General features: G+C 36.0%; 1 protein-coding gene across 1 annotated transcript in view; it reads left to right on the top strand.

Moving 5' to 3' along the window:
* Positions 1-23,448, top strand: part of pex5la (peroxisomal biogenesis factor 5-like a) — a 133,176-nt gene that overhangs the window by 33,843 nt on the left and 75,885 nt on the right. Inside the window, exon 2 of the mRNA XM_047374970.1 lies at positions 13,330-13,434. Coding sequence (XP_047230926.1) covers positions 13,330-13,434 — 105 coding nt within the window. The remainder of the gene's footprint in view (positions 1-13,329; positions 13,435-23,448) is intronic.

Here is a 23,448-nt window from a genome sequence, read left to right as displayed (position 1 = left end):
CAACGTAGAAAACAATATTTAAATATGCAGTTTTTAGTATTTATTGCATGGCCAACCACTTTAGAAGGTTAGTTAAACACAGGGGTGAAAGTAGTTTTAAAATTTTGCTGGTACTTAGGGGCGGAAATAGAGGGGGGAATGGGGATATATATTTATATATATATATTTATATATATATATATATATATATATATGTGTGTATGTATGTGTGTGTGTGTTAATTGATACTCTCATCTGTGGCCCCCTCAAGATCTCTCTCTCTCTCTCTCTCTCTCTCTCTCTCTCTCCATCTTTTCTTTTGAACAAAGAAGTTATTGTTCTCTGCACTGTGGTCAAGTTTTGATTTCATTTAAATAAAAAATTTGACAGTTCGGTTGTTTTTGCGGTTTTTATTTAAAAGTCTGTAGATGGTGATTTATTGTTCGTAGTGTCCTAATGCAAGCGGCGGTTTTTTATGTCTGTGCACCACCTGTGTAAAATCTCCCAGTCCACTAAATCGTACGCACCGATCTCCTTGGCAACAGTTCTGTTTTGGAGGTAAGCGCGCATGCGCTCTCGCTTAGTGTATGTTGAAATCTCTGGTCATAAGCGGTGTTTTCGAGCTGTACTGTGTTGTTGTAATTCAGAAAAATAACATGAAACACAACTAGTTTCTCTCCCTGTGCGTTTAACTGGGGTATTTAGCAGCGAGCAGACAGACATTAAACGTAGCGGTGCTCGTTTTAAAGGCTGGCCGTTCACAAAAGCCTCGAGCTCCGAGGGGAGAGAAGCAAAGCAAGAGCATTGAGGCTCCAGCATAGCAGAACAGTTCAGAAACAGTTTGGAATGACGGGAAAATAGCTATATTTATAAACAGATTAAGTCGTGTTGTAGACTGTCTATTGGTAGCGGATCTGATCTTCTTTGTGTGCTCGTTAATTCTTGCAGCCATAACCGGTTCTGGATGACGGCTTCATAGTAGACAGCCATTCTTCTCTCTTCCCAGTACTGCGTACCAGCGCAGAATCCTTTAGTGGTACGCAGTACCGGACCGTACCGGCTCACTTTCACCCCTGTTTAAACATGCCAGAGGCGTCAACAAAAAGCAGATATTGGATTGAAGTTATTGAATAGCTCTTCTGGCTAAAAACAAATGAGTACTCCAACTGGGAGGAGACCCGGGCTGTCTGAAATAATCACTGTAGGTTACTTTTCACACTGACGCTTAACGAGTTGTGTTCTCTCACCAATGCCCTACTGTTTGCAACAAAGCGTACTCAATGTCCAGCGTGCATACATGTTCATGTATAAGGCCACAGTTGAGCCTTCATCTTAGGGTTTTATGCAGTCGAACTTGAAACTGATTACATGCTTTGTAATCCAGTTTTCATTTTTTATGAGCAAAAGACTTTGTTTCATGTTCACATTTCAACCAGAGCCTACACCATCTGCACACCGCCTCTGGTTGAAAGGTTTGACATGAGTATCATGTTAAGGTCTGTTAGCACCTTGTTGTTTTTTTAATCATTTTGGCACCTAGTTTGGCACGTGAAACTGGGCCAATGTGTGTTTCTAACCTCCTGACCTTGGCTAAAACAAAGAGAAGTGTGAAAAATTACAATTTAAAGCTAGTGAGACCACACTATAAATGAGAGGAATTACTTTTACTATGGTGCTATAAAAAGTCTGCAAATAATTGCAAAAGGTGCGATAATAGTAAAAAAAAACAACGTGTGACTTTATTATGTAGATATATGAGATTTGATTTGGATTGTTAACAGATATCTTACAAAACTAAATAATTATATTCACTGATATTAGTAGCATTAAAAACACATGTTAATATAAATATACATGATGTTTCTTCCCCTTTGTAAGTTTTTGATGAAGTCAAAACATTATTATCATTTACGTTTTAAATGTTCTGAAGAGATTATAATAAAAAAAAATAAAAAAACATCCCACATGTTTTCTTAAAGTCTTCTAAAAGTGGTGCTTATAGCATTCCTAGTCATTGGGAAGTTGATTTCCCTTGTGTTGTGCAGTCACCTATGTATTGCTGCAAAGAATATGGTGATAGTATTCCACTTCGGCCTCGTTTTCCTCTGCCCCACAAACTGAGACGATTTCTCATATTTTTTATAGTTTTCAAATAATAGAACTGCATGGCAGACGCTCATCAATATTCAACATGTATCCAGTGAGCGTTGGGATAGCAAGGTGATTTGCTCATGTTTTGTACCTCGTGGAACGAAGCACAAGCTAACCTCTCAGCATCCGTGCAGCCTTTAGCTACACCCAATCAGAATATTTGGATAAATTGCATTTTCACAAATCAGGTATATTTCTGTGTAAGTTTATACAATGGAAAGGACACAAGGATTAGAACATTTTAAAAACACTTGAATGGTTTTAATTTCCATTTACTTGTTTTTGTTATCTAGAATGTGTGAACATAATTTCATTAAAGTCTAGTGGTTAAATGTGGAATGTAGTGTTTAATTAAAAGACATAAAGTGACCAGTAAACATTGGTTTAGTTCAGCAGATAGTTCTGTTGAAGATGTTTTTTTTTTTTCCATATTGGACATTAAATTGCCTTAAGTACAAGAGAATGTTGTTCCCAAAGTAAAAAGGTTTATTCTCTTTATTAAAAAGATGAACATTTTGTCTTTGATATAATATAGAAATATGTTCTGTTTTTTATTGTGAGCTTTCTGGGCATGCCTTTATAACAACACCAGTTTTCTGTGAGAGAAAAACATCTATGTCTTCATTAACCATTTCAGAATAATAACTGAACCTGAAAAGAGGCCCAATTCATGCGTGAACTGACACTGTTGCCAATCAAAACAGGTTTAGCGGCTGAAGTCTTAAAATGTTGTTGTCAATCATCACAAAAAAATCCTGTTTAACCTTTTTTCATCTTTTCTGGCAGCCTGCAATTTAGTCTGAGTGCCTAAAACAGAAGCTTAGTGTCTTCCTAGGACTCTCCAAGTGTGTGTTGGTGTGTGTCCATCTGTGATGCAAACTAATGGGCTTTTACATGTCTATTAGATGCAAGGACACGTCTAGTTACACTGTGAATTCATTCATCTTATTTGCTTGAGTTGCTCTCCACATAGAACCTTGGATGTCCAAATAGAGCCACGACTCTGCTGTAAAAGATTACAAAGTTCAACAATGCATGTTATGTCATTCCTTAAAGAATGCTCATTATAATGAGATTCATACAGAAGAGTAATGATTGATGAAGGTTCTTATACACAATGAGGTCACAAGACCATCCCCTGGACTAATGGATTAGGGTCTGGTGGTCAGAAAGTGATTATCTTCATTCATTTATCAGTATTAGTTCTGTAACATTCAGTTTAAAAGAATTTGGGATCAGAAAATGATGTGAATCCTAAATTTTTATCAATAAATGCACCCGAATCTTTAGCACAGATTCTGTTTAAGGGGAAAAAGTTTAAGGGAGACATAAAAGTCACTTTAAATTTGTTTTGTAAATTAAAACTGGCAGGGTCAACTCAACAGACCCTGTAAATAACTGGTACACTGAATGTCCAAACATGTTAGAGGTGTAGCTACTTGGTTTCCTAAAAAGAAACAATTCCCTAATTAATATTTAACAAGAATAAGATTTACTGTTTGGCTATTTTGTGAATAGCCAAACCGTAGCTCTAGTTCTAGTGCATAATATAATTTCCACCTTAGTTGACATATCTAATAGCAGGAAAAAATATTTCTATTGATCTGAATTTAGATTTATGGGCACTCATGTCACCATTCTCAGGCACACACCAGGTATCCTAATGCATTTGCTCTCATTCCCATGTAAGTCATGTTTGCTGAGCTGTCAGAAGAAATTTCTGGGATAGTTTTTTGCCATCTATAATCATTATGAGGCATTACTGTCCTCTGCCTTTCCCATAGTGTCACTTCATTTTTGTGAAAGCTCTGACCTGGCACATCCTCTTCAGAATGAAATACAACCAGCTCCTCTTCACTGAAATTAGGTTTGCAGGGAGTAAGTTGACTGATGATTTTCAGGGTGTAAATCTAATCGTCAATACAAATGGTAAATAACGTAAGAGATGATGAATTACCTCTTGATTTATAAACAGACATACATATCTCCTGTGTGATAAATAACACTGAATCCACCATTTTATGCAGAGAAACATCCAGGAGGTAGATTTATTTCTTGTACTTCATGTAATTGGCTCTCTTTAAGCTAACCATTGACTTGTTAGATTCCTGATTACAGAGTCAGATTTTATTTAGTTGACCCAGTTCTGCTTACTTTTTGCATATACCTTATGATACAAATAGGCACACTTTTGTTATGCCATAAGTAGACCAAGCTGTGAATTAATACTTGTAAAAGTGGTAGGGATAAAAACATTATAGCAAGGTGAAAAGTTAACCTAAAAGTCAACAACTGTAATTCATGTGAAGTAATGATTTCAGAATTGTGTAAAACAAAAAAGGGTAATTAATGTCGAAGTAAATGGAACAAGACCACAGTGTTTCAGCCTGACAGATTTAAACTCTATAGCAGGAATTAAATTATAAGATCTGTATTTCTTTAAAAGAAATGTTTAACTGGCTTTTCACAATATCAGATCTCTTGGTCAAACCCTTTCAGGGTTTCTAACACTGTTTTTTCCTGGATTGTTTTTCCTTTTTTTTATAGTATTACCTTTAGGCTGAAACAGTCAAGATTTCACTAGACTGGGGTCAGATATTCACTGCTGGTGGTCTCTTCTTTAGTAAAAACTAAATGTAATGACTTTAGGAAGTTAGTTGTGACTCCGACCTTATAACTTCATGAAAAATGTACTAAATTGATGTATGGTCATCAATAAAAAATGCCCTGAATAACCTTTATTGATCCTAATGTAGCTATCAAACCTCTATCATGGTTTAAAGTATTTTGTAACACTGGCTCTTTATGGAAAACACAAGAGTCTTTAGCTGCACAATCAAATTAAATTAATAAATAGTATTATGTAACCTGCTATAATCATAAAGTAAAAAGTTATTAAATATAGAGGGTTAGTGCTTTAATTTAATAAATAAATATCTAAATACATTGACTTGTGTAGCACCTATTTAAATATGTATATAATCAAATTGGAAAATAGAGATTTATTGTTTTTTTATTCATTGAATTATGGCACTTTTTCTTTCCAAAATCCCAAAGGGGTGCATAAAATTCAGTATGTGGCATCATTAGGAATTTAGTCTACTCACTCAAATTCCATAATCTAAAGTCTAATTTCAATGCGTTCATTGCTTAATATGGGTACAGTGTCAAGCAAAACTGTCTTGAAACTCAATTAAAATAAATAAAATCAACACCAAAAATTACTGACCTGATTTGTGATTGAGATTTAACGTGGTGGTCAGTAGGAAGACAAACGAAGAGTAGAAATGTTGCCAGAGGGTGGCTTTCAGCAAATTGCCTGAAGCCGGCTTTGTTGACTAAAGGATTCAAAGCATTACTAAAGCTGATATCCTGACAGACTTGTCTGTCCCAGGTTACAGGCAGCCTTCCTAACAAGCAAACACTTCCACACAGATTACCAGCTAAATGCTGCCGTCTGAGCAATCTGCAGATGAAAGTCTTTCCAACCGAAAAAAAGCTGAAACACTTTAAAATGACCAAAGAGGTAGCTGTAAGATGAATGGGCTATTGCAATATTTGCTATTTTATCCAGCCAAATGTTTTTTTCAAGGTGCTTTCTAAGAGGATTGATGCCACACTCTACTTGATATTTACGCCTCCTCCAGACATCTTAAACTTGTAGGAACCATTGGAACTTTGCTTTTCATTAGACAAGTAATACAAAATGATAAGATTTTTGAAATATTTTTGAGTTGTGATGAATATTTTCTTTATGCTCTGCTGTACTCATAGGATGCCAGAGAAACCACTTTGCTGAACCATTTGATATATCTAATTTATTCAGTAGCCTGAACTGTACTGTTATCCTGAATGTAATTAGGTAAACATGGAGTAAAACCAGCATACTGGATTTCAGGCTTTTAATTAATGCACATTTCAGTAATTGCAACTAAATAGTTCATTTTGCTCCGAGCACAAAAATTATTTTTTTAATTTAAAAATCAAATAGCATTTTCCCCTAGGCTTTAAAGCAGTTTCAATGCTGACATTTATTTTGATAAGCTGAAGATTACTTTTCAGGTCTCACAAGCCCCTGAGAAAACATGAGTGTCTAATAAATGTATCCTCTATAGATAAGCCTTAGAGTAATGACAGATATTTTCACTGGGATATAAATGTCCTTCGGCTTCATTTTACTTTAGAGCATGCTTTGTAATAACATCCATCAACAAAGAAATCCCCAGAATTTTGTCCGATGTTGCTGCAAACGCACACTTTGTAGTCCAGGGCCACAATGTATTTCAAGCATGTCAGGCTGTAGATTCCTTTAACAGATTGGTTTATTATAAGAACCGAACTGTTTAAAGTGCATGACAGCCTGTGGACACTGACAGAAAAGGTCACATTGATAAAAACTCTCTTTGAGTCACTACAGTGGAAATGACAGTAATAAACATATAAAAAAAAGCAAAATAAAATTAATTGGGAAGAACCTATGTTATCCAGAGAATTAACACCATGATGAGTTAAGTTTTGAATTTAATTATTTGTGTATCAGTTGTAAGTGCTTCTCTCTCTGACTGAAACGGTCTGAATCCACAAAATTTGCCATCTTTTTTACTTTTTTGTGTAAATGTGCGGGTTTGTGCATGTTCAGGAAATTAAAATGGTCTATAATTTACAATTTATTGTCAAGAAGATCCAACAAAGACATATTTGGGACTTTGTTGCAATATTAAGGCTGCAGTCAATGGTTTGAGGTTATAGCTGGTGGTTTTGGTCTAAGATTGGGCTTAGACTTGGAAATAAAGGGTTACTGGACATTTAAAAACTGAATGTGGCTTGACCATAAATACACTTGAACTGTAGTTTACAGTTATAAAGCAAAAAACAAAGATAATATTTCAAAGCAACAAAGCTGGAAATGTATTATCTTAATAACTTTGGGTTTTGTTTGTAAACGTGGGGATGCTCGTCCTTGTGCTCCTTGAGCAATTTGTTTTTTTCAAATATTTTTGTGGTTTGGTACAGTATCTAAGGGTAATGTTCAAGCATAAAGAAACTGGTTTATCTTGATAACTCTGTCCTTGAATAAGTTAGGATCCTGCAGTTGTCCCCTTATTGTTCTTATTGTTGTTTTCCACCTCCACCTCCTATTTCAGCTCAAACGGTGTAAGTATTTGCTACTCTTGTCCACAGAGTATGTTCATCCCTCACGTTGACCAATTTTCTATTTGCCCGTAGGGACAAAACTGTTTGTAGCTTCGCTGTGAACCTGAGAGACAAACACAAAGGAGGTGAGCAGAGCTGAGGTCTGCAAGGAGCATATCAACAACTACGCTTCATTTAAGTGCTTAAAATAAAGTCAGCTAGATATCTTCTGTTGTTTTTGAAGATGTTTCACCTCTCATCCAAAAGTCATCTTCAGTTCTGAATATGGGTTAGGAGTATCAGGATTAAAATTTGTAGTCAGAATTATCACACCAAAAGGGCAGCAAAGGTCACATAAGTCACCCAATTCTTCATCCGAATGAATGTTTGGGTTGTTGTTCCTAATGATGCTATTGTGAACTGTTTTGATAAAATGTTTCAAGGTATCCATAGCTGTGGAACCACCTGGTAAAATTAGTCAAAGCTGCACTGTAGTTGCTAGAAAGACAGGAACTAAGGCCAACGTCTTTTGTTTAATGTTAGTTTTTCATGTTGAAAGTATATGGCTTCTTTCACTTCTGTCTTGAATCATCTGTTTTCCCTGTCCAACATGTGAACATTGCTATCTTCAAAAGATTGCCTTTGTTCTTAGGGTACAGATAAACTACTTTGTCTCAGCCCAATGACACAGTTGCTGCTGTCTTGTTGCTCCAATGTAGAGGTCTGAACATTCCTCGCTGCAGTAGGCTTCATATACCAAACCGCTGATCTTCTATTGAGGTTTGTCTGAGAACATTTGTAGGTTCAAAATGCACCTGAGCATTGTGTTTGGAAAATATCCCTCTTAGTTTTTTAAACAGTCCAGCTATATATGGAATTACAATGTTCAACTGCCTCTTATTTCTCAGTCACCAGACTGAATCGGGTTTTCTTGAAATTGTGGATGTCATAACCTAAGCCCAGTTTAAGTATCCACTGGTTTGAAGTGCACCAGCTTCCCCGCGACCCACTATGGAATAAGCGGTAGAAAATGACTGACTGACTTACTGGTTTGAAGTGCTTTCTTGATCTCTTTGTGTTCCTTGTCCTTCCTTCTGTCTTTGTAGGGCCCTGTTCAGCTTGATGCTGCAGAGTTCCTATGACTAATGGTTTGTGTTCCAGTGGGTGTGGCGATTCAAGAACGGGTTGTCTGTGGGTTTGCTTGATGTTGCTCTCCACTGAGATGATGTGCTTGGCTTGGATTCTGACCCAGCTGTCATCGACATCTAAACCAGTAGTTAGGCGCTGGTCCCGTGTAGGAGTTCAGTGCTCTACTTTCCACTTTCATGTAAAAATTGGCCTCAGTGGATAAAACTGGGGATCCTATGGTATATCAATGTTTCTCTCTGTAAAAGCTGTCCAAAAACCTAAAACACTTGGTGGAGAGAAAGATGTTGGAGAGTGTGAATCTGGTCTGGGGTGAAGTTGGTCCTGTCGTGCGCTGCTTGTCTTGTTGGAGCAATTTCCTGAAACTGTGTCCGATACAGGTATGCAGGTGAAAAGTAATTTGACATCAACTGATACAAGTGTTTTACCCAGAGCCAGCTTTAATTGTCCAACTTTGGTGGCAAAATCAGTGGAGTTTAGTTTGTAATGTGGGGTGTTAAGTATCAATTAATCACTGTCCTTTTCCAGTTTTTGTAGATAGTCTGTCCCTATTCAGTGCCTCATGGGCAGCTGTATCACTCAGTAATGTATGGACTGTCCTGTGATAGTGTTGAGGACCACTGTGCATCTCCACATCTCTGCTGGCAAAATGGTGATGTAGTGGTCCTTGCAAAGGAATAATTTTTCCTTCCTTTCCTGGGGTGTGAGGTTAGAAGGTGGAAACTTGGCATTATTGAGAGCTGTTGAAAGTTTGATTCTAGGTTTCTCTGCCTCTGTCTCTGAGATGTTATTGTTCTTAAAACTCAACTCAGAGGAGGTTATATGGTCTTCAACTAGTATTTTTTGCTGACAATTGAGAAAATGAAGTCCCCTGGGTAGAGCTACATCCTCAGGCTGTCAGTTTCCTATCTGATAGATTCCTCAACTGATGGTCTTCACTAGCCAAGGGTGGAAGTCGCGTTATGTTCTGCTCTGGTAGATATGGAACTTATGCTGTTGCCATTCTTTGGTCTTTCGGAAACTGGGCTTTTCCAGTAAAACTAAAAACTTCCCTCATGACTAAGGTAGAAAGGTAAGAAGAAGTGTTGACAATTTCTAGACGACTTGATCACATCTTGTGAAATTACTCCTATGATGAAATGGATCTTTTGTGCCTTGAGAAGAATCTGTTGTGCTCTATCACATTTAGGAAGAGTTTTAACTATTTCGGCAGATTGCCTAGGATCATTGTCCGTTAGGAAGATCCATTTCTGCCCAATCTTTAACTTCCTCGGTGATATCATGGAATGTTGCATCAATATTTTAATGTGCTAGTTTTATCTCATGGTATGATTTATTTTAATTGCACCACTCTGTCATGCAGTAAAACATTACAGGTCAATTCAGTTTATTAAAATAGCGCCAATTCACAACACATGTCTCAAGGCACTTTACAAAGTCAATTCAGTCAAATCATACAGATTTCAAATCAGGTACATACATTCCCATTGATCCTAATTATCAAACAGTGCAGTCAAAATTTAGTTTATTATTCAAATTTGTTAAAAGTTTTTCTATCTAAGGAACCCCAGCAGATTGCATCGAGTCAGTGACTTGCAGCATTCACTTCTCCTGGATGAGAATGTAGCGACAGTGGGCTGTCGCTTGCATTGACTTTGCAGCAATCCCTCATACTGAGTATGAATGTAGCGTCAGTGTAGAGGAAAACTCCCTTTTAACAGGAAAGAACCTCCAGCAGAACCAGGCTCAGTGTGAGCGGCCATCTGTCACGACTGACTGGGAGTTTTTAGAGAACAGAGCAGAGACACAAAAAGAACACAGAAGCACTGATCCAGGAGTACTTTCTATGGGAAAGATGTATTTGTTATCTGGGTTAATGCACATGTTTTACACCAAAACACGTTCATTTCTGGGACACAGAATCCATCTTCTTCTTTAACGGCGTGATGGCTTGACCTTCCCGAAGTATTCATGCGTGCACATAGTTGTTTAAATAAATAAACAGGGAACCTTAAGGGTTTAGATATTATATCGCAGGATGAATCAGAGTTATGGAGGTCTACATTTCACCTCATTATATATTTCCTGATTTCTTTTGATTTTTCTTGATCGCACACAAGTAAACAGTACATCTGTAGTTTTGCCTTAAAACGCATCAACAGATGTTCCCAGAGTAACTCAAATTTTGGGAAACAAACTATGAGAAGCTCACAACACCATAACATCCTCACCTGGGCTTTTCCAAATTATGTAAAGGCATAGGAATCTTAGTGTATGTAAACTTCTCAACTTAACAAAAAGAAAAAAAAGAAAGTAAAAAAAAAAAAAAAAAAAATAGCAACTAGAAATAATGTAGGTTATTGTCACTGAACTAAAACATGAAAAATTTAGCATGATTAAAAGCCAGACTTGGAAAAAAATAAAGTTGTCTTTTTAACAGTGAATTTAAATATCTCATTTCAGCGGTGTGTGTCATTTTATATCCAGGAACTAAATTCAATTCGAATGCACTCAAGCTCAGCAATGTAAAACAAAAAATGTATTGTGAACTATTATTAAAATGACTCCATTGCTCTTAGAAAAACTGCATGAGATAAACCGAATCTAAAAGAAAAAGCCTTTAGAAATATGTTTAAAAATCCACCAAAGAGTTAACAGAGGACCTGAAAGATGCAAAGTCCTTAAGCTGTTGCACAGTTTGATGTTTATCAAGTTTTTGCTTTGTAAAGACTAGAGGAAAATGATTTTGTTGTCAAGCAAATCCCTTGCTCATAGTACTGTAACATAGAGTAGATGAATATGTGTGAAAAGGGTAAACAGAGTTTGTCTCTGTTGGACAATTTCCTATCTTATGCAAGCCCTGAACATATGACACAAAAAGGAAAATCTGGCAAATCAAAAACTGCATCATTTGCATTTTAGACTACACCACCGGGAACAAATGTTTTTAGTTGTTGCCTGAAGCTCTGGTAGTTCAAGTGCGGTTTTGCTTCTGGCTGCATCTCAGTGAACCATGTTGTTGATTTATATTGAGTGAGTTCAAGCCAGAGAGAGGGAGCAGGTGCTTTATCAAGCGTATTAGGCTTTTAAGAAAAGTCTCCCTCTGGGCTCGGCTCATGCATTTTGTCACTTGATCAGTTGAGGAAATCAGTAGACGAAGAATGTAATTTATTTTTCTCGCAAGCTGAAATGTAAAAAGCCTTAATAAGATTTGGGCAAAATGCTTGTAGAGGTCCTCATGCTCTGAACTGAGAGCTTTCCAGAGTCAAAATGTAAAATTAATGAGTGGTGAACAGCAACTTTTTCTGTTTGTGTTGTATTTATCTACTGGTGACTCCACTGCTTTTAGAGATTAATTGTTCTCCAATGAGAGAGTGGTCCTGCCTCATCTCTGTTCCTTAAAGTGATTAACAGCACACTGTTTAATCTGTATCCTTGCTGAAGCATGTTTTATAAAGTTTATAAATGACAGTAGATGTCTGAGGGAAAACAATGGATGTCTGCAGCCCTTTTGTAATGAAATGGAGATGAAAAGAAACACAATAGGCTGAAAAAATCTATTTGACCTCTTAGATAATCTGTTTTTTGTGTTATCTTAGAAATTATTGGTCAAATTCAAAAAGAGATGTCTTCCTGTGAGAGGCTGTGGAAAGCAACACAACACTACATTGAAAATGGGTTTTACTGAGCAAACAATAATGTTAAAAGCACTTCCAATGTTAGCTTAGCTTACCTAACATAAAGAAGTGAAAGACACAAAAAGGGCGCAAATTCTTTGCTGTTGTATGTCGATCTGTTTGTAGTCTGTTGTTAAGACTTGTGGTCATATGGTTATGACTCAAATAAATAATAACTTTCAACATAGAGGTCAGTCACCCCAAATGGAAATCAGAACCAATCGGTGAAAATAGAGTTTCATTTAAAATTTCATAAATTCAACATTAGAAGTATCTGTTTTTATGATTATGTATGTCCATTATCCATCTAACTAGCACTTAACTACCTAGAGAAATAAACTTACATGTAATGCTCTATCTATACATGTACTTGTACAAATGTTAGGAAGAAGGTTGGGACAAAATCATAATGTATAGGCAGAATTGGGGTGGGAGATGGTGAAATGAAAAACAAAATGATTAACTGTTATGTGACTTTTGTGGCTGTAGATGTAGTTTATGGGTGTAGTTAAAACCATTTGTCATCACGTATATAAAGCTCCCATTTATATCATGCAAAAACTTAACCTAGAGTCAGATAGGGCAGGGTATTAGCTGCAAAGACAATGAGGTACCGCCAAGATTTTGGCAGCAAAGGTCCGATTACTTTTAGTAAGAAAAATCATCATGGTTTAATCTAAAAATGTTGCACAAATACAAACATTTGTACCTTGAATTAAAAACTCAGTAGTATAATGTGACTGAAATATTTAAATGTCATCATACAGATGTGTTGGATTCAATTTTCAGGGCCTAAATCTGGGCTCTAAGATAAAACATTAAAAGCTTCTGAGCCATTCTGTATAGCAAAAAATAATGAGGAAACAAATAAGCATTGGGACATCATGTCATTTTCTGTTTTTTACTTCAGATTCTGCTGTATATTTGTGACAAGTAAAGTGATTACCTTTATCATACATCTCTTAGAATTATCCATGTTAGAAACTGTACGATAAACTTTGTATACTTTCCCATCTTAAAGTGGAAAGAGTATTGCTGTGGACAACCATACTCATCTGTGTCTACATTGTGCAGTGACGCTTTTCATTGCCATAGTGATGTGGAAATGTTGATGTTTTTGTTGTTAGACAGCCCCACAAAAATCATAAAGTTTTATTTAATGTTAGGCTCCCTCGAAGGGGGCAAAAAGCTGTGAGTTGTCTGACTGTCCTGACAAAAGTCATTGTTGATTTCACTGTTGTAGGGGAAAGACTCTAGGGCTGCAGATAGGACTGTTGCCATGGTCCTGAAGGAGATACCAAGTAAGGCCTCATCAGAAGGGAAGCCCCTCCTCACAGTGACTACCAAGGTGGGCAGCTCCATTCCAGAACCCCCTGCCTTTAAGTGGAACGTCTTCATGTGTTGGTGACACAAAAACATTGGCAAAGCTTTGCGTGTCCTATAGCTGACCTCCACTGTCTACTAACCCATTACTCGAGGCTTATGACTGTTGTATCTAACAAAAGAGTGACTATTATTTCTCTTTTAGCTGCTTTATGGGGTATAACACACTTTACATTTCTGCATTTATTCAGTGAATAAATTATCTAATGGTCTGCAGAAGTAGTGTCAATTTGTTGCAACAATCCATATGATTCTTTTATCTTTTCCAGTTAGACACTCAGAATTCACGGTGTCCTTCTTAAAATGCAATATATGGTACATTGAGTGCTGCACAAAGGATTCACGTGAGCTTCTGTACAAATTTCCTGTCCCAGTCCTAATGAGGTCAGTTAATACTTTTTGACTTTTACACCTCATAAGCAGCTAATCCTTATCAAAGTGTGTGAAAGCATTCTCAAAATGCTATGCATAACAGTATAGCACTGAGCTACAGTCTGAGTTCTCTCTGTACTAAATATTGCTAAATATTTGTTTTTGTTAATGTTCAGCATTAGGGCGTTTCCAGACACCAAAACAGACCCTTGTGTGCTGTGCTGTGCTGTGCTTGTTTGTTTCAGTGAAGTGTTTTAGTGCTGTTGTGTGTTGTATGTCTATTTATGTTTAAACAGTTGTGGCATATCTTATATTTACATTCATGTATAAGCTTAAAAACATCTGAGATAATGCTCCCAATCACGAGGAAGAAAAGCATTGTTCAAAGTCGTTCAAAATATTAATACATTCTATCCATGTAGCCTTATGTCTTAGCAAAACATATTCAGTTTAATATTTGTCATATGGTAAACCTATCCTCAAGGTGTTTGCCAGTGGAGCTGCTAATCACAGTTAAATCTGACAGTCGAGGTTGAAAAGATAATTTAAAGGTGCTGTAAGTGAAATGCAGTACTTGTTTAAAAAGAAATAAACCCACAGCAAAAGGCGGGCAGTATGGTGCCAATAATTTTGATTTTTCACATACTTGTTTTGTTTGAATTCAGAACAACAAACATAAGTTTTCTTTATTAAGGTCAGCATCTACAGTTGTGCTCATACATGTAAATACCCTCAAGGTACTTTTTTTGCCTTTGTGTTTTTTGCCTTTTCATCTTTTCATGATGTGTGAGCTACAAACGCATATCTTCAATTACATTCTCTGAAAAATGGCAATAAAAAATTTAAATTCTGCAATGATATGTCAACATATGAGCACAACTGTATTTAATAGTTGTAGTTAGGGGTGAGGAAATGTTCATTGCACCTCTGCCATCAGTTTCATCTGTACTGTGGAACAGAAATTACCATCTTTAGTTAAAACAGTATATCACCAGCCTGAAAAGATGCCTGTGAAGGGAATTATCTGTACAGAGCTCCATGTCCTGCTGCTGACACTTTGTTCTCCTTCTGCTCTCCAGTCCTCACCACACAATGCCAAGGCTTATCCTTGACAATGAAGAAACCAGCAGCCACCCTACATAAAGTCTAGAGCTGTGCACACTTTTTCATGTGCAGCTGTGTTGATATGTTGAGGTTTTGTGATATTGCTGAAGCCTGTTCATAAGGACAGTGTGGTCATTCCTGCTTTAAAACCTGGACCAAGATATGTGTTGCAGTTGTGAACCACAGAAGTCTTATTCATGCTCAAAACAGTCTAGGAACTCTCGTGCTCTATCATACATAATGGGGAATGCATTGCTTTCTCGATGTATCCCGGAAGACTTCTCCATGACCCTTAAGAGCCTGTCAATGCTATCCCTGATTTTTGATGTCGTAGTCTTAGTTCACTATAAAGGGGGCTTATCACACATTTTTCCAATAAACCTGTAAATATTAGGCTAATACAACTAACTAAACAATCAAACGATTTATTTTATCAAATTTGCTGCAAATTATGCAAACTAGCGACTTGATTACTTTTTTAAAGTTAGATTTTAAAGTTAGATAAAAGCCCACACCGATCTAGTTCATAATATTAATCTCAGTAAGTGTATTTCATAATTCAGTCTGGCACATATTAGAGATTATGTGTCACAAGGTAAACTGATAAAATGAGGCAACTTGACAATGATTCATGGTAATGGAATCGGCTCAAACTTTTGCTTCTAATTAGATCATTTTGAAACCATTGATTCCTGAGGTCTACATTACACCATATTTTCCTCCTACCCTATGTATTTTTTTCTTAATTGCTATAAAGTGGCATGTAACAAGTAGACAATGTGTGTACATCCTGTTGATGGAGGGAAATATATTTTACTTTAGTAACAAATGTTTTGTATATATAATGTCCACAGATTTCTGGCAATAAAGAAACAGAAAAATTCATAAAAACAAAAAACTGCAAACAAGAGAGTCAGAGACTGCCTACTCCATCACCCAACAAAGGGCCACTGACTTAAAAAAAAATAAAACAAATCCTGGATCCAGATCACCATGAACCTTTTATTGATTCTTCTTTGGGCTAAGACTTTGTAACTTTTTCCGTTAAGTTCTAACTCACAGACAGACAGACAGAGAAACAAACTCAGCTAAAAAAAAATTACCTCCTTTGCCGAGGTGAATAAATAAGGCTATATACCGTAGAGACCATCCAGGGTTTGTGACAGATAACAGTATGTTTAATACATTCTACAATATTTTTTAAAAAAGATTCTTATCTTTTTCAATACGTTTATACAAACACGTGCAGAAGAGAGCAGCTGGTGCAAGTCAGCACTGTTTTGCAAAGACCAGCTGGTAAATATATTATGCATGAGCTGAGTAAGGGAAAATAAAAAAGGCCTTTTTCCTTAGGAATTGCATTTTAATGACATGACGTCTCAATATTTCTTAATATTTGGTTAAAATACTCAAGCCTCAAGCAGGGCATTTCACATCACATATTATTACAAGTCTATTAGTAAAATCCAGTCAGATCTGTTTTTGACTATGTTTCCTACTTAACTGGTAAGGAATTTAAAAACAAAAGAAGATGAATCTTTCAGAGTCTCAGGTCTCTTCTTAAGTTTTCTGACTATAAAAGTAAGATTGAACATTTTCTTGTTTTAAATTCTCATGAGTAGTTTTGAAATTCTCTTAATATGTTCACTTTTAACACCTGTTCATCTTCAACTTTAGCAGAAAGTGTGGTTTTACAGAACACAGCGCAAGGAGAGTTTGTTCAAACTTAGCAGAACATTCTAAATCATAGTCATTCCCATCATCGAGGTCTATAGTTTATGCAAGGGCGGATGTAGGGCCATTTGAATGAGTCAGAAAATATGAAACAAACCTCCAGTATTCATGCCTGTGGGACTACATGGTACCACATTACCACCTACAGAAGCAGCTAAAATATGATAATGAGTGAAATCTTGATGCATGCATTTTCTTAAGATTTTAAAACATAAAAAGTTTTAACATTAAAAGTAGTTATGGTGAAGAGCTAGAATTAATATTAGGTAAATTGTTTAAACCACAAAAACTAGACCGTTGATACTATGTAAGCCTATATTTTGTTTTTCATATATTTTTGTTATACACCTTCCAGTTAGCTCAGTAGTTTCCATCTTCTCCACCTCCCCCATGTCCTCACCTCAGGTTCTGACAAGTCTAGCTGCTCCCTTGACAGCAATTTCTGAGCAATCACTTGGAGTAAAGCCCAAGTGGCACAATTAGCCAAGGTTTTCCATTGCATATTTTTTTTAAGATTACCTCTTAAATCACTTGTGAACAAAACATTAGAGTGCATTGCATAAAAGAGGAGGAAAAATGGTTTCATAGGAAGAGGGTATGGAGAATGTCAGAGAGGTGTAGCGGCAACGTTCCTGCTGCACAGAGTAATGGGCAAACCGCTCAATAAGCTCCTCTCCTGGGTTTAAACTCAACCTATAATTAGTATTTGCTTGGTACCTGCATTGTGCTTGACACATCTCCTAGGATGAACACAGCTGATCTTCTGTCCCCATTTTCTGATTGACTGGAGAAACAAAATGAGGAGATGTCATTATTTCTTTTAATGAAAACTGTAGGAAATATTTTGAGGAAACAGCGTGATTACAATGCTTACTTAGGGCTGAGACAATTATACAAAATATTAAAAAGCAATAATGTTTCAAGGGTTTGTAGTAATGCTTTTTGCAGGAATCCAGGGTACCTGACAGGGGAACAGCCAGTAGTTAGGTTTCTCATTTCTGAGAAAGCTTATAAAAAATTCGGTAAGTTGGATATGCGTTACTGGGGATTAAACATTGTCTTATAAACTGCATCTTATGTCATGTCATGTTACTGACCAGCATCTTCAAAAACGTGACAAATTTAATTCAACATAAATACTCATCACAATTTTTGTAGTGAGTTTCTTACGCATTTGTTTTGTTTAGGACATCTATTTTTCCACCAGCAATATAATCAGGTCTGTGGAAATGAAACATGAGCAGTATAAAATAGAACACAAACAAGACTGTGTGTTTATTAATGCAAACAACTGCAGTAATATAACACTGTCAGAGTCCATAACCATGCAATCAGCTCTTTTAGGCTACATTTAGGCACAGCAACAATTTCAGCCAACAGCTGTTTTCAATATATATAACCATTAAAATTAAGTTCTGTTGGATACTGTCAAATATGTTGTGGGTCTACCAATAATAAAAATCATTTAAAAAAACTGCATATCACTGGAAAAACTTGATAAACAATTCAGAGAACTATCAATGGGTTCAATTAGCATTAAATCTTGAGTAGTTATCAGAGAATAATAAAGACAGTGCTCCAAACTTCATGATGCGTTCATATTAGCTGCAGAACAGTGTGAGTGGAGCTTAATAGAATGGGTTCCCATGGCCTAGCAGCTGCAGCCAAGCCTTATATCACCATGTGCAACGCGAAGCATTGGATGCAGTGGTGTAAAGCATGTCGCCACTGGGCTGTAGAGCAGTGGAGATGTGTTTTCTGTAGTGACAAATCATGTCTGTCTGTCTAACAATCCAATAGATATGTTTAGATTTGGCAGTTGTTATTGGAGAACAGCACTATTCTGAATGTATTGTGTCAAATATAAAGTGTGGTGCAGAGGAGATTATGGTGTAGGTCTGTTTTTCAGACATGGGGTTCGGCCCCTTTATTCCAGTAAAAAGAACTCTTAGTACTGAGACATTTTAGACAATTTCATGCTTCCAGCTTCGTTAGAACAGCTTGAGGATGACATCCTCCTGTTCCAACATGACTGTGCAGCAGTCCATAAAGTAAAGTCCGTAAAGACATGGTGAGTGAGTTTGGAGTCCGAGAACCTGAGTGACCTAAACACCTCAACTTGATGAAACACCTTTGGGATGAACTAGAGGAGACTGTGAGCCAGGCTTTCTTGCCCAACATTAGTGTCTGACCTTAAAAATACACCTTTCCAAGAATGGTGAAAAAGGACTACAAACACACACCTAGATCTTGTTGAAAGCCTTCTCAGAGGAGTAGAAAGTGTTGTAACTTCAGAGGTTGGGCCAACGTCATATTAAACACTATGGAAGAATCACTCAAGTTCATATATGTGTGAAGGCACATGAGCAAACACTGTGATATATTGTAAAATTTCAAAAGCCACTTCATACATGTTTTTACTGGCCACAGCTCACTAAAAGGAAAACACAAATCACAGAGCAGAGTAGAGAAAATTAACCAAATTTTCATAAACCTAAACATATTTCAGGAAATGTATCACCTTGTCTTCATCTATAGTTTTCTCTTGTGAATCAGTTATACAATGAAATAGTTGCTGTTAATTAATTTTTAATTTCATAATGTTGTAAATATCTTTGCATATTCCCTGAGAAAATGCTGACACTGCAGGCTGTCAGAGTCACAACACGACTCAGCTGGGCTCTTAGCCTCAATCCTGTAAAGCCACTTGTTTTTTCTAAATGGGAAAGATGCATTTTTTGACATGCTCCAAATGATTCTTGTTCAACTCAAGTGACAGATATTATTTACAGGAAGTTAGCCCCAAAACCTATTAGAAAATACAATATCTATTGTATTCATTATGTAATGTATAGATCCAGAACAAACAGTAATTCAGAGATGTCTGCGACAGACACTTATAAACATCACATAAATTATTATTCACTGACAGATGCTTTTCTGGTTATCATCTACTCAGCTGCTGCGAGCATGTGGATTCATGAATATCATTTGCATTGTTAAGAAATTGTCTGCCTTGAGTCATCAGTTCTCCTCTGGATATTTCTAAGTGTACACAGCTGGCATACAATAGATGAGTCAGCCAAGAGGCAGCTTGTAAACAGCTTTAAATAATATGCCAAAAACAAGAACAGAAGTGTTTTCTTAGAAGTAGAAAAGGAGTGTTGAGAATACCCGTACTTCTGATGAAAGTCGTACCCCAAACAAGTCACAATATATTTTTTAATGTTCCCAAAACATCTATATTCTTAGAAAAATTTAATTTATTATGAAGTGGATATTGTTTGATAAATAAATCAATTTTAAAGGACATTTTGTTTATTATTCATGTATTGTTTTGTCCAGGTATATCCTCAAGTTTAACCAATGAAAAAGCATTAAAGTGTGTCAGATAAACCAATCAGATGTCATTTTTAATTTATGTTTTCTTTATCCTGACCCAATTTAAACAGAAATTATATTAGGAAACTACAGATATATCAAGTCCAAATAGATACAGTATACTACATCAGTATTCAGAGGGTAAAGAAGAAAAAAGGAGTAAATTTCACAGAAGATTCATACGTCTGAGGAAATAATTTCTACTGTTTTATTTAAATATTGAAATAGAATATTTAAATAGAAATATTTAAATATTTTCTATATAAAATGTAAAACTAAAAGGTAAAACATTTTTGCACACTAAGAAAAAGTAATGAAATGTGGAGAAAAGTAAATTGGATATAAATGAAATGTTTTAACTTTTATCTTGAGCAAAATAAAACAATTATAAAAATGCCAATAAGTCTAAAATCTTTGTTCACAAATATCAGAATCTGTAGTCTGAATGTCAGCCCATTAAACGTGTTTTTTAAACTAACCCATCCCTAATTTAAGAAAGTGACAAAGATACTGGATAAGTGGTTGATTGTTAAAATGTTTACAACTTTACAGCAGAAGAACCAAATTAAACAATATTGAAAATTAAAAGCCATTTTTTTATTTATGCATTTAAATATATGTTAGGTTTATTGGATTTTTATTTATTCTTGCATAGTAGAGTTAAATCCATGGGATTTTTGGCTATAGACCATTATCATAGGCATATCTTCAAAAAATAAAATAAAATGTAGGTCCTACTGTAGCTGCTAAAAATGTTTCTAAATCAAAACATCAAATATCTACAAAAACTAATAAGATGAATCATACAACACAACCAGCTAACCAACCACAATGCTATCACCACAGATGACACATCTGCACTAGGATGTTCCTTCAAAATTTACATTATTTCCCCATAAATATGGCAGGTTTCTACACCTCTATAGTTGCAGCCTTGCTGTTTAAGAGGAAACACCACCAAGACTTTCATCAGCTTATCTGCAACAAAAGAAAATGCAGGTGGAAACGTTTCTGTGCAGAAGGGTATACAGAGCTCTAAGTTTGCCATCCTGTTCATTAGTATGTTGATTATAACTTCCTTCCCAGCATACAGTTTCTATGTGCAATACTGAGGTGTGTGCAACACTGAGAGGTCTGCACTTCTCCGCTGCTGGGAGGTCTCTTCTAGGAATGTGCTACCGAACTCTATGTCTATTGCTTTGTTCAGGCTCATGGCGAGATCGTTTTCTAATTTCTAAGAAGATTTTATAGATTCATAGTCATATCTAATATCCTCCATTGCTGCCACCCAAACCCCCAAAAGATATGAATAAATAAAATTAAAACCTATGATTAAATAATAATGAGCATACATTATTATCACTCAGCATTAAAACCAGGGAGTTGTTCTTGACTGTAACAGCTTTCATTGCCAAGTTTTATTTTGCTCAATGTTTGACTTTAGTCTTTATTCAGCAAACATTACAGTCAACTTAGTGAATAAAACCTAATTTAAAAATTACAGAAGCCATTTTATGTGATTTATTATAAATCTGAAATGAAGCTTGAACTCTTCACATCTGTGACAGACTTAGTCCTAGCTCAGCCTTCAGTAAAACATGATCAAATTCAGTAGCAAAAAGTCCTTAAAAAATCTGCTACTTTATTCCTTATAATTTGTCATTATTTATAAGGTCTCAGCAAAAAATGCAGCAGCCTAGGGTGAAATAACTTTCCTTCTCAATTGAAAGACTTCCTGTGAACCACATCTTTTTTCTGACACCAACACATACCCTCAGTCGCCCTACTTACTTATGCTGGTTCAGCGATCTTGCAGCGTCTAATGAACTCTAACATAACAAAGAGAGGACCCTTGTCTGGGTTTGTATTCATTTACTCTTTTTCAAAGGATTTCTGTGAGTTGCAAATGTTAAAAATGCATTTCTGTTTTCTTTAAGCAAATCCAACCATTCAACTCATCCTTTGGTAGAATATCAACACTATAATGAGTTGGACAAAAAATACATTTTGCCTAGGTATTCATGATATCTAATATCATGATACATTCATGATGTGAGATATCTCCAAATTCCATCTGAGAACAGCTGTTCAAATAAGAATATAAAAGCAATGAAAGGGAAGCATGGTGTCAAGATGAGGTGAAATCTGACCAAATCCCATTCTGTAAAACAGCATGCAGCAAAAGAGAAGAGCTTGTAGATACGAGGTTGTGCTTATTTTATATTTCTTATATTTTCATTGCATTAATCTTTTTCTCTAATATAAACAAAAAGGCTTCTAGCTTCTAGCCTTTTTTTAATTTAACATTATGATAAGTAAAGGCTGGAGTTAGAATATGAGCTGGTAGCCATTGAATTATTAAGTAATTAAAATAGGCTGATCATGAGTGGTGTGTTTTCGTATTTATCAGTTAATAATCCGCATGATAGTCAGCAGAAAGTTGATTTTTATAGTATTTTTTTTGGTATAATGATCCCTACTATAAAGACTAGTGTTGATATTAACTGAGGTGTATGATAATTTTCAATGATGGTTTTAATGATCGACATGATGATTTATCTGGATATTTTTAAATATATTGTTAAATCAGTTAGTTGAGGGACAACCAGCTGTAAGAAGCTGCAGGCAAAAATGGAACATACCTTAAATTTTTAGCAGAAAGAAGGGATGTTACATTGCTTCAAGTATAAAAGGATAATGCAAGAAAGGAAAGATTGTTGTTGCCACGCAGGAGCTTCATGAGCCGTTATCGTGGTCAGAGATTGTGAGTGGATTAGCCAGTAGGTTTTAGCAGAACTGAGCCCTCAACACATACGGCTGAAGAATCTGTGCTGACGGGTCCAACCACTGGAGCCTAGTTGTTGATTCCTTAAATAAGGAGGCTCTTAGACTACTGTTTATACTGTGGACCCCAGAAGTCTAAGTTTGAATATTAGATAAGGATATTGGATTATGGATTTACTTTGGATTATACAAGGTTTTGATTATTTTTATCTACTTTTGGGGCTTTATTCTGAGCTTTTTATTGGAGTTATAGTTTTTCCTCAATTATTGGATTATTCCTCTTGAACACCAGCTTAAACAAGACACCTGTTGGAGACACATCGGGCTGGGGAGTTTGGACTCTGACGAAGAGCTTATCTATCTATCAACCTATCATCTATCATCTAACTATCAACCTTCTCAGATAGTGGGGGAGCTAATGGAACAAAGAAAATGAAATTCATACAATAACCAGTTCATCAGGAACATTTTCTTTAAGTGTTAAGGCTCATGCTGTGTTTGAGTAATAGAGGAATCAGGACTTAAATTGGTAGCATACTTAAGAAGTCTGTCAAATAAAAAAAAGCAAAATAAATCATTTGAAACCTCAGAGCCACAAGATGTG

Source organism: Girardinichthys multiradiatus, chromosome 9, assembly GCF_021462225.1.
Source record: "Girardinichthys multiradiatus isolate DD_20200921_A chromosome 9, DD_fGirMul_XY1, whole genome shotgun sequence".
Classification (NCBI taxonomy): Eukaryota; Metazoa; Chordata; class Actinopteri; order Cyprinodontiformes; family Goodeidae; genus Girardinichthys; species Girardinichthys multiradiatus.
Note: the sequence above shows the minus strand (reverse complement) of the source record. Positions and strands in the feature narration are given on the sequence as shown.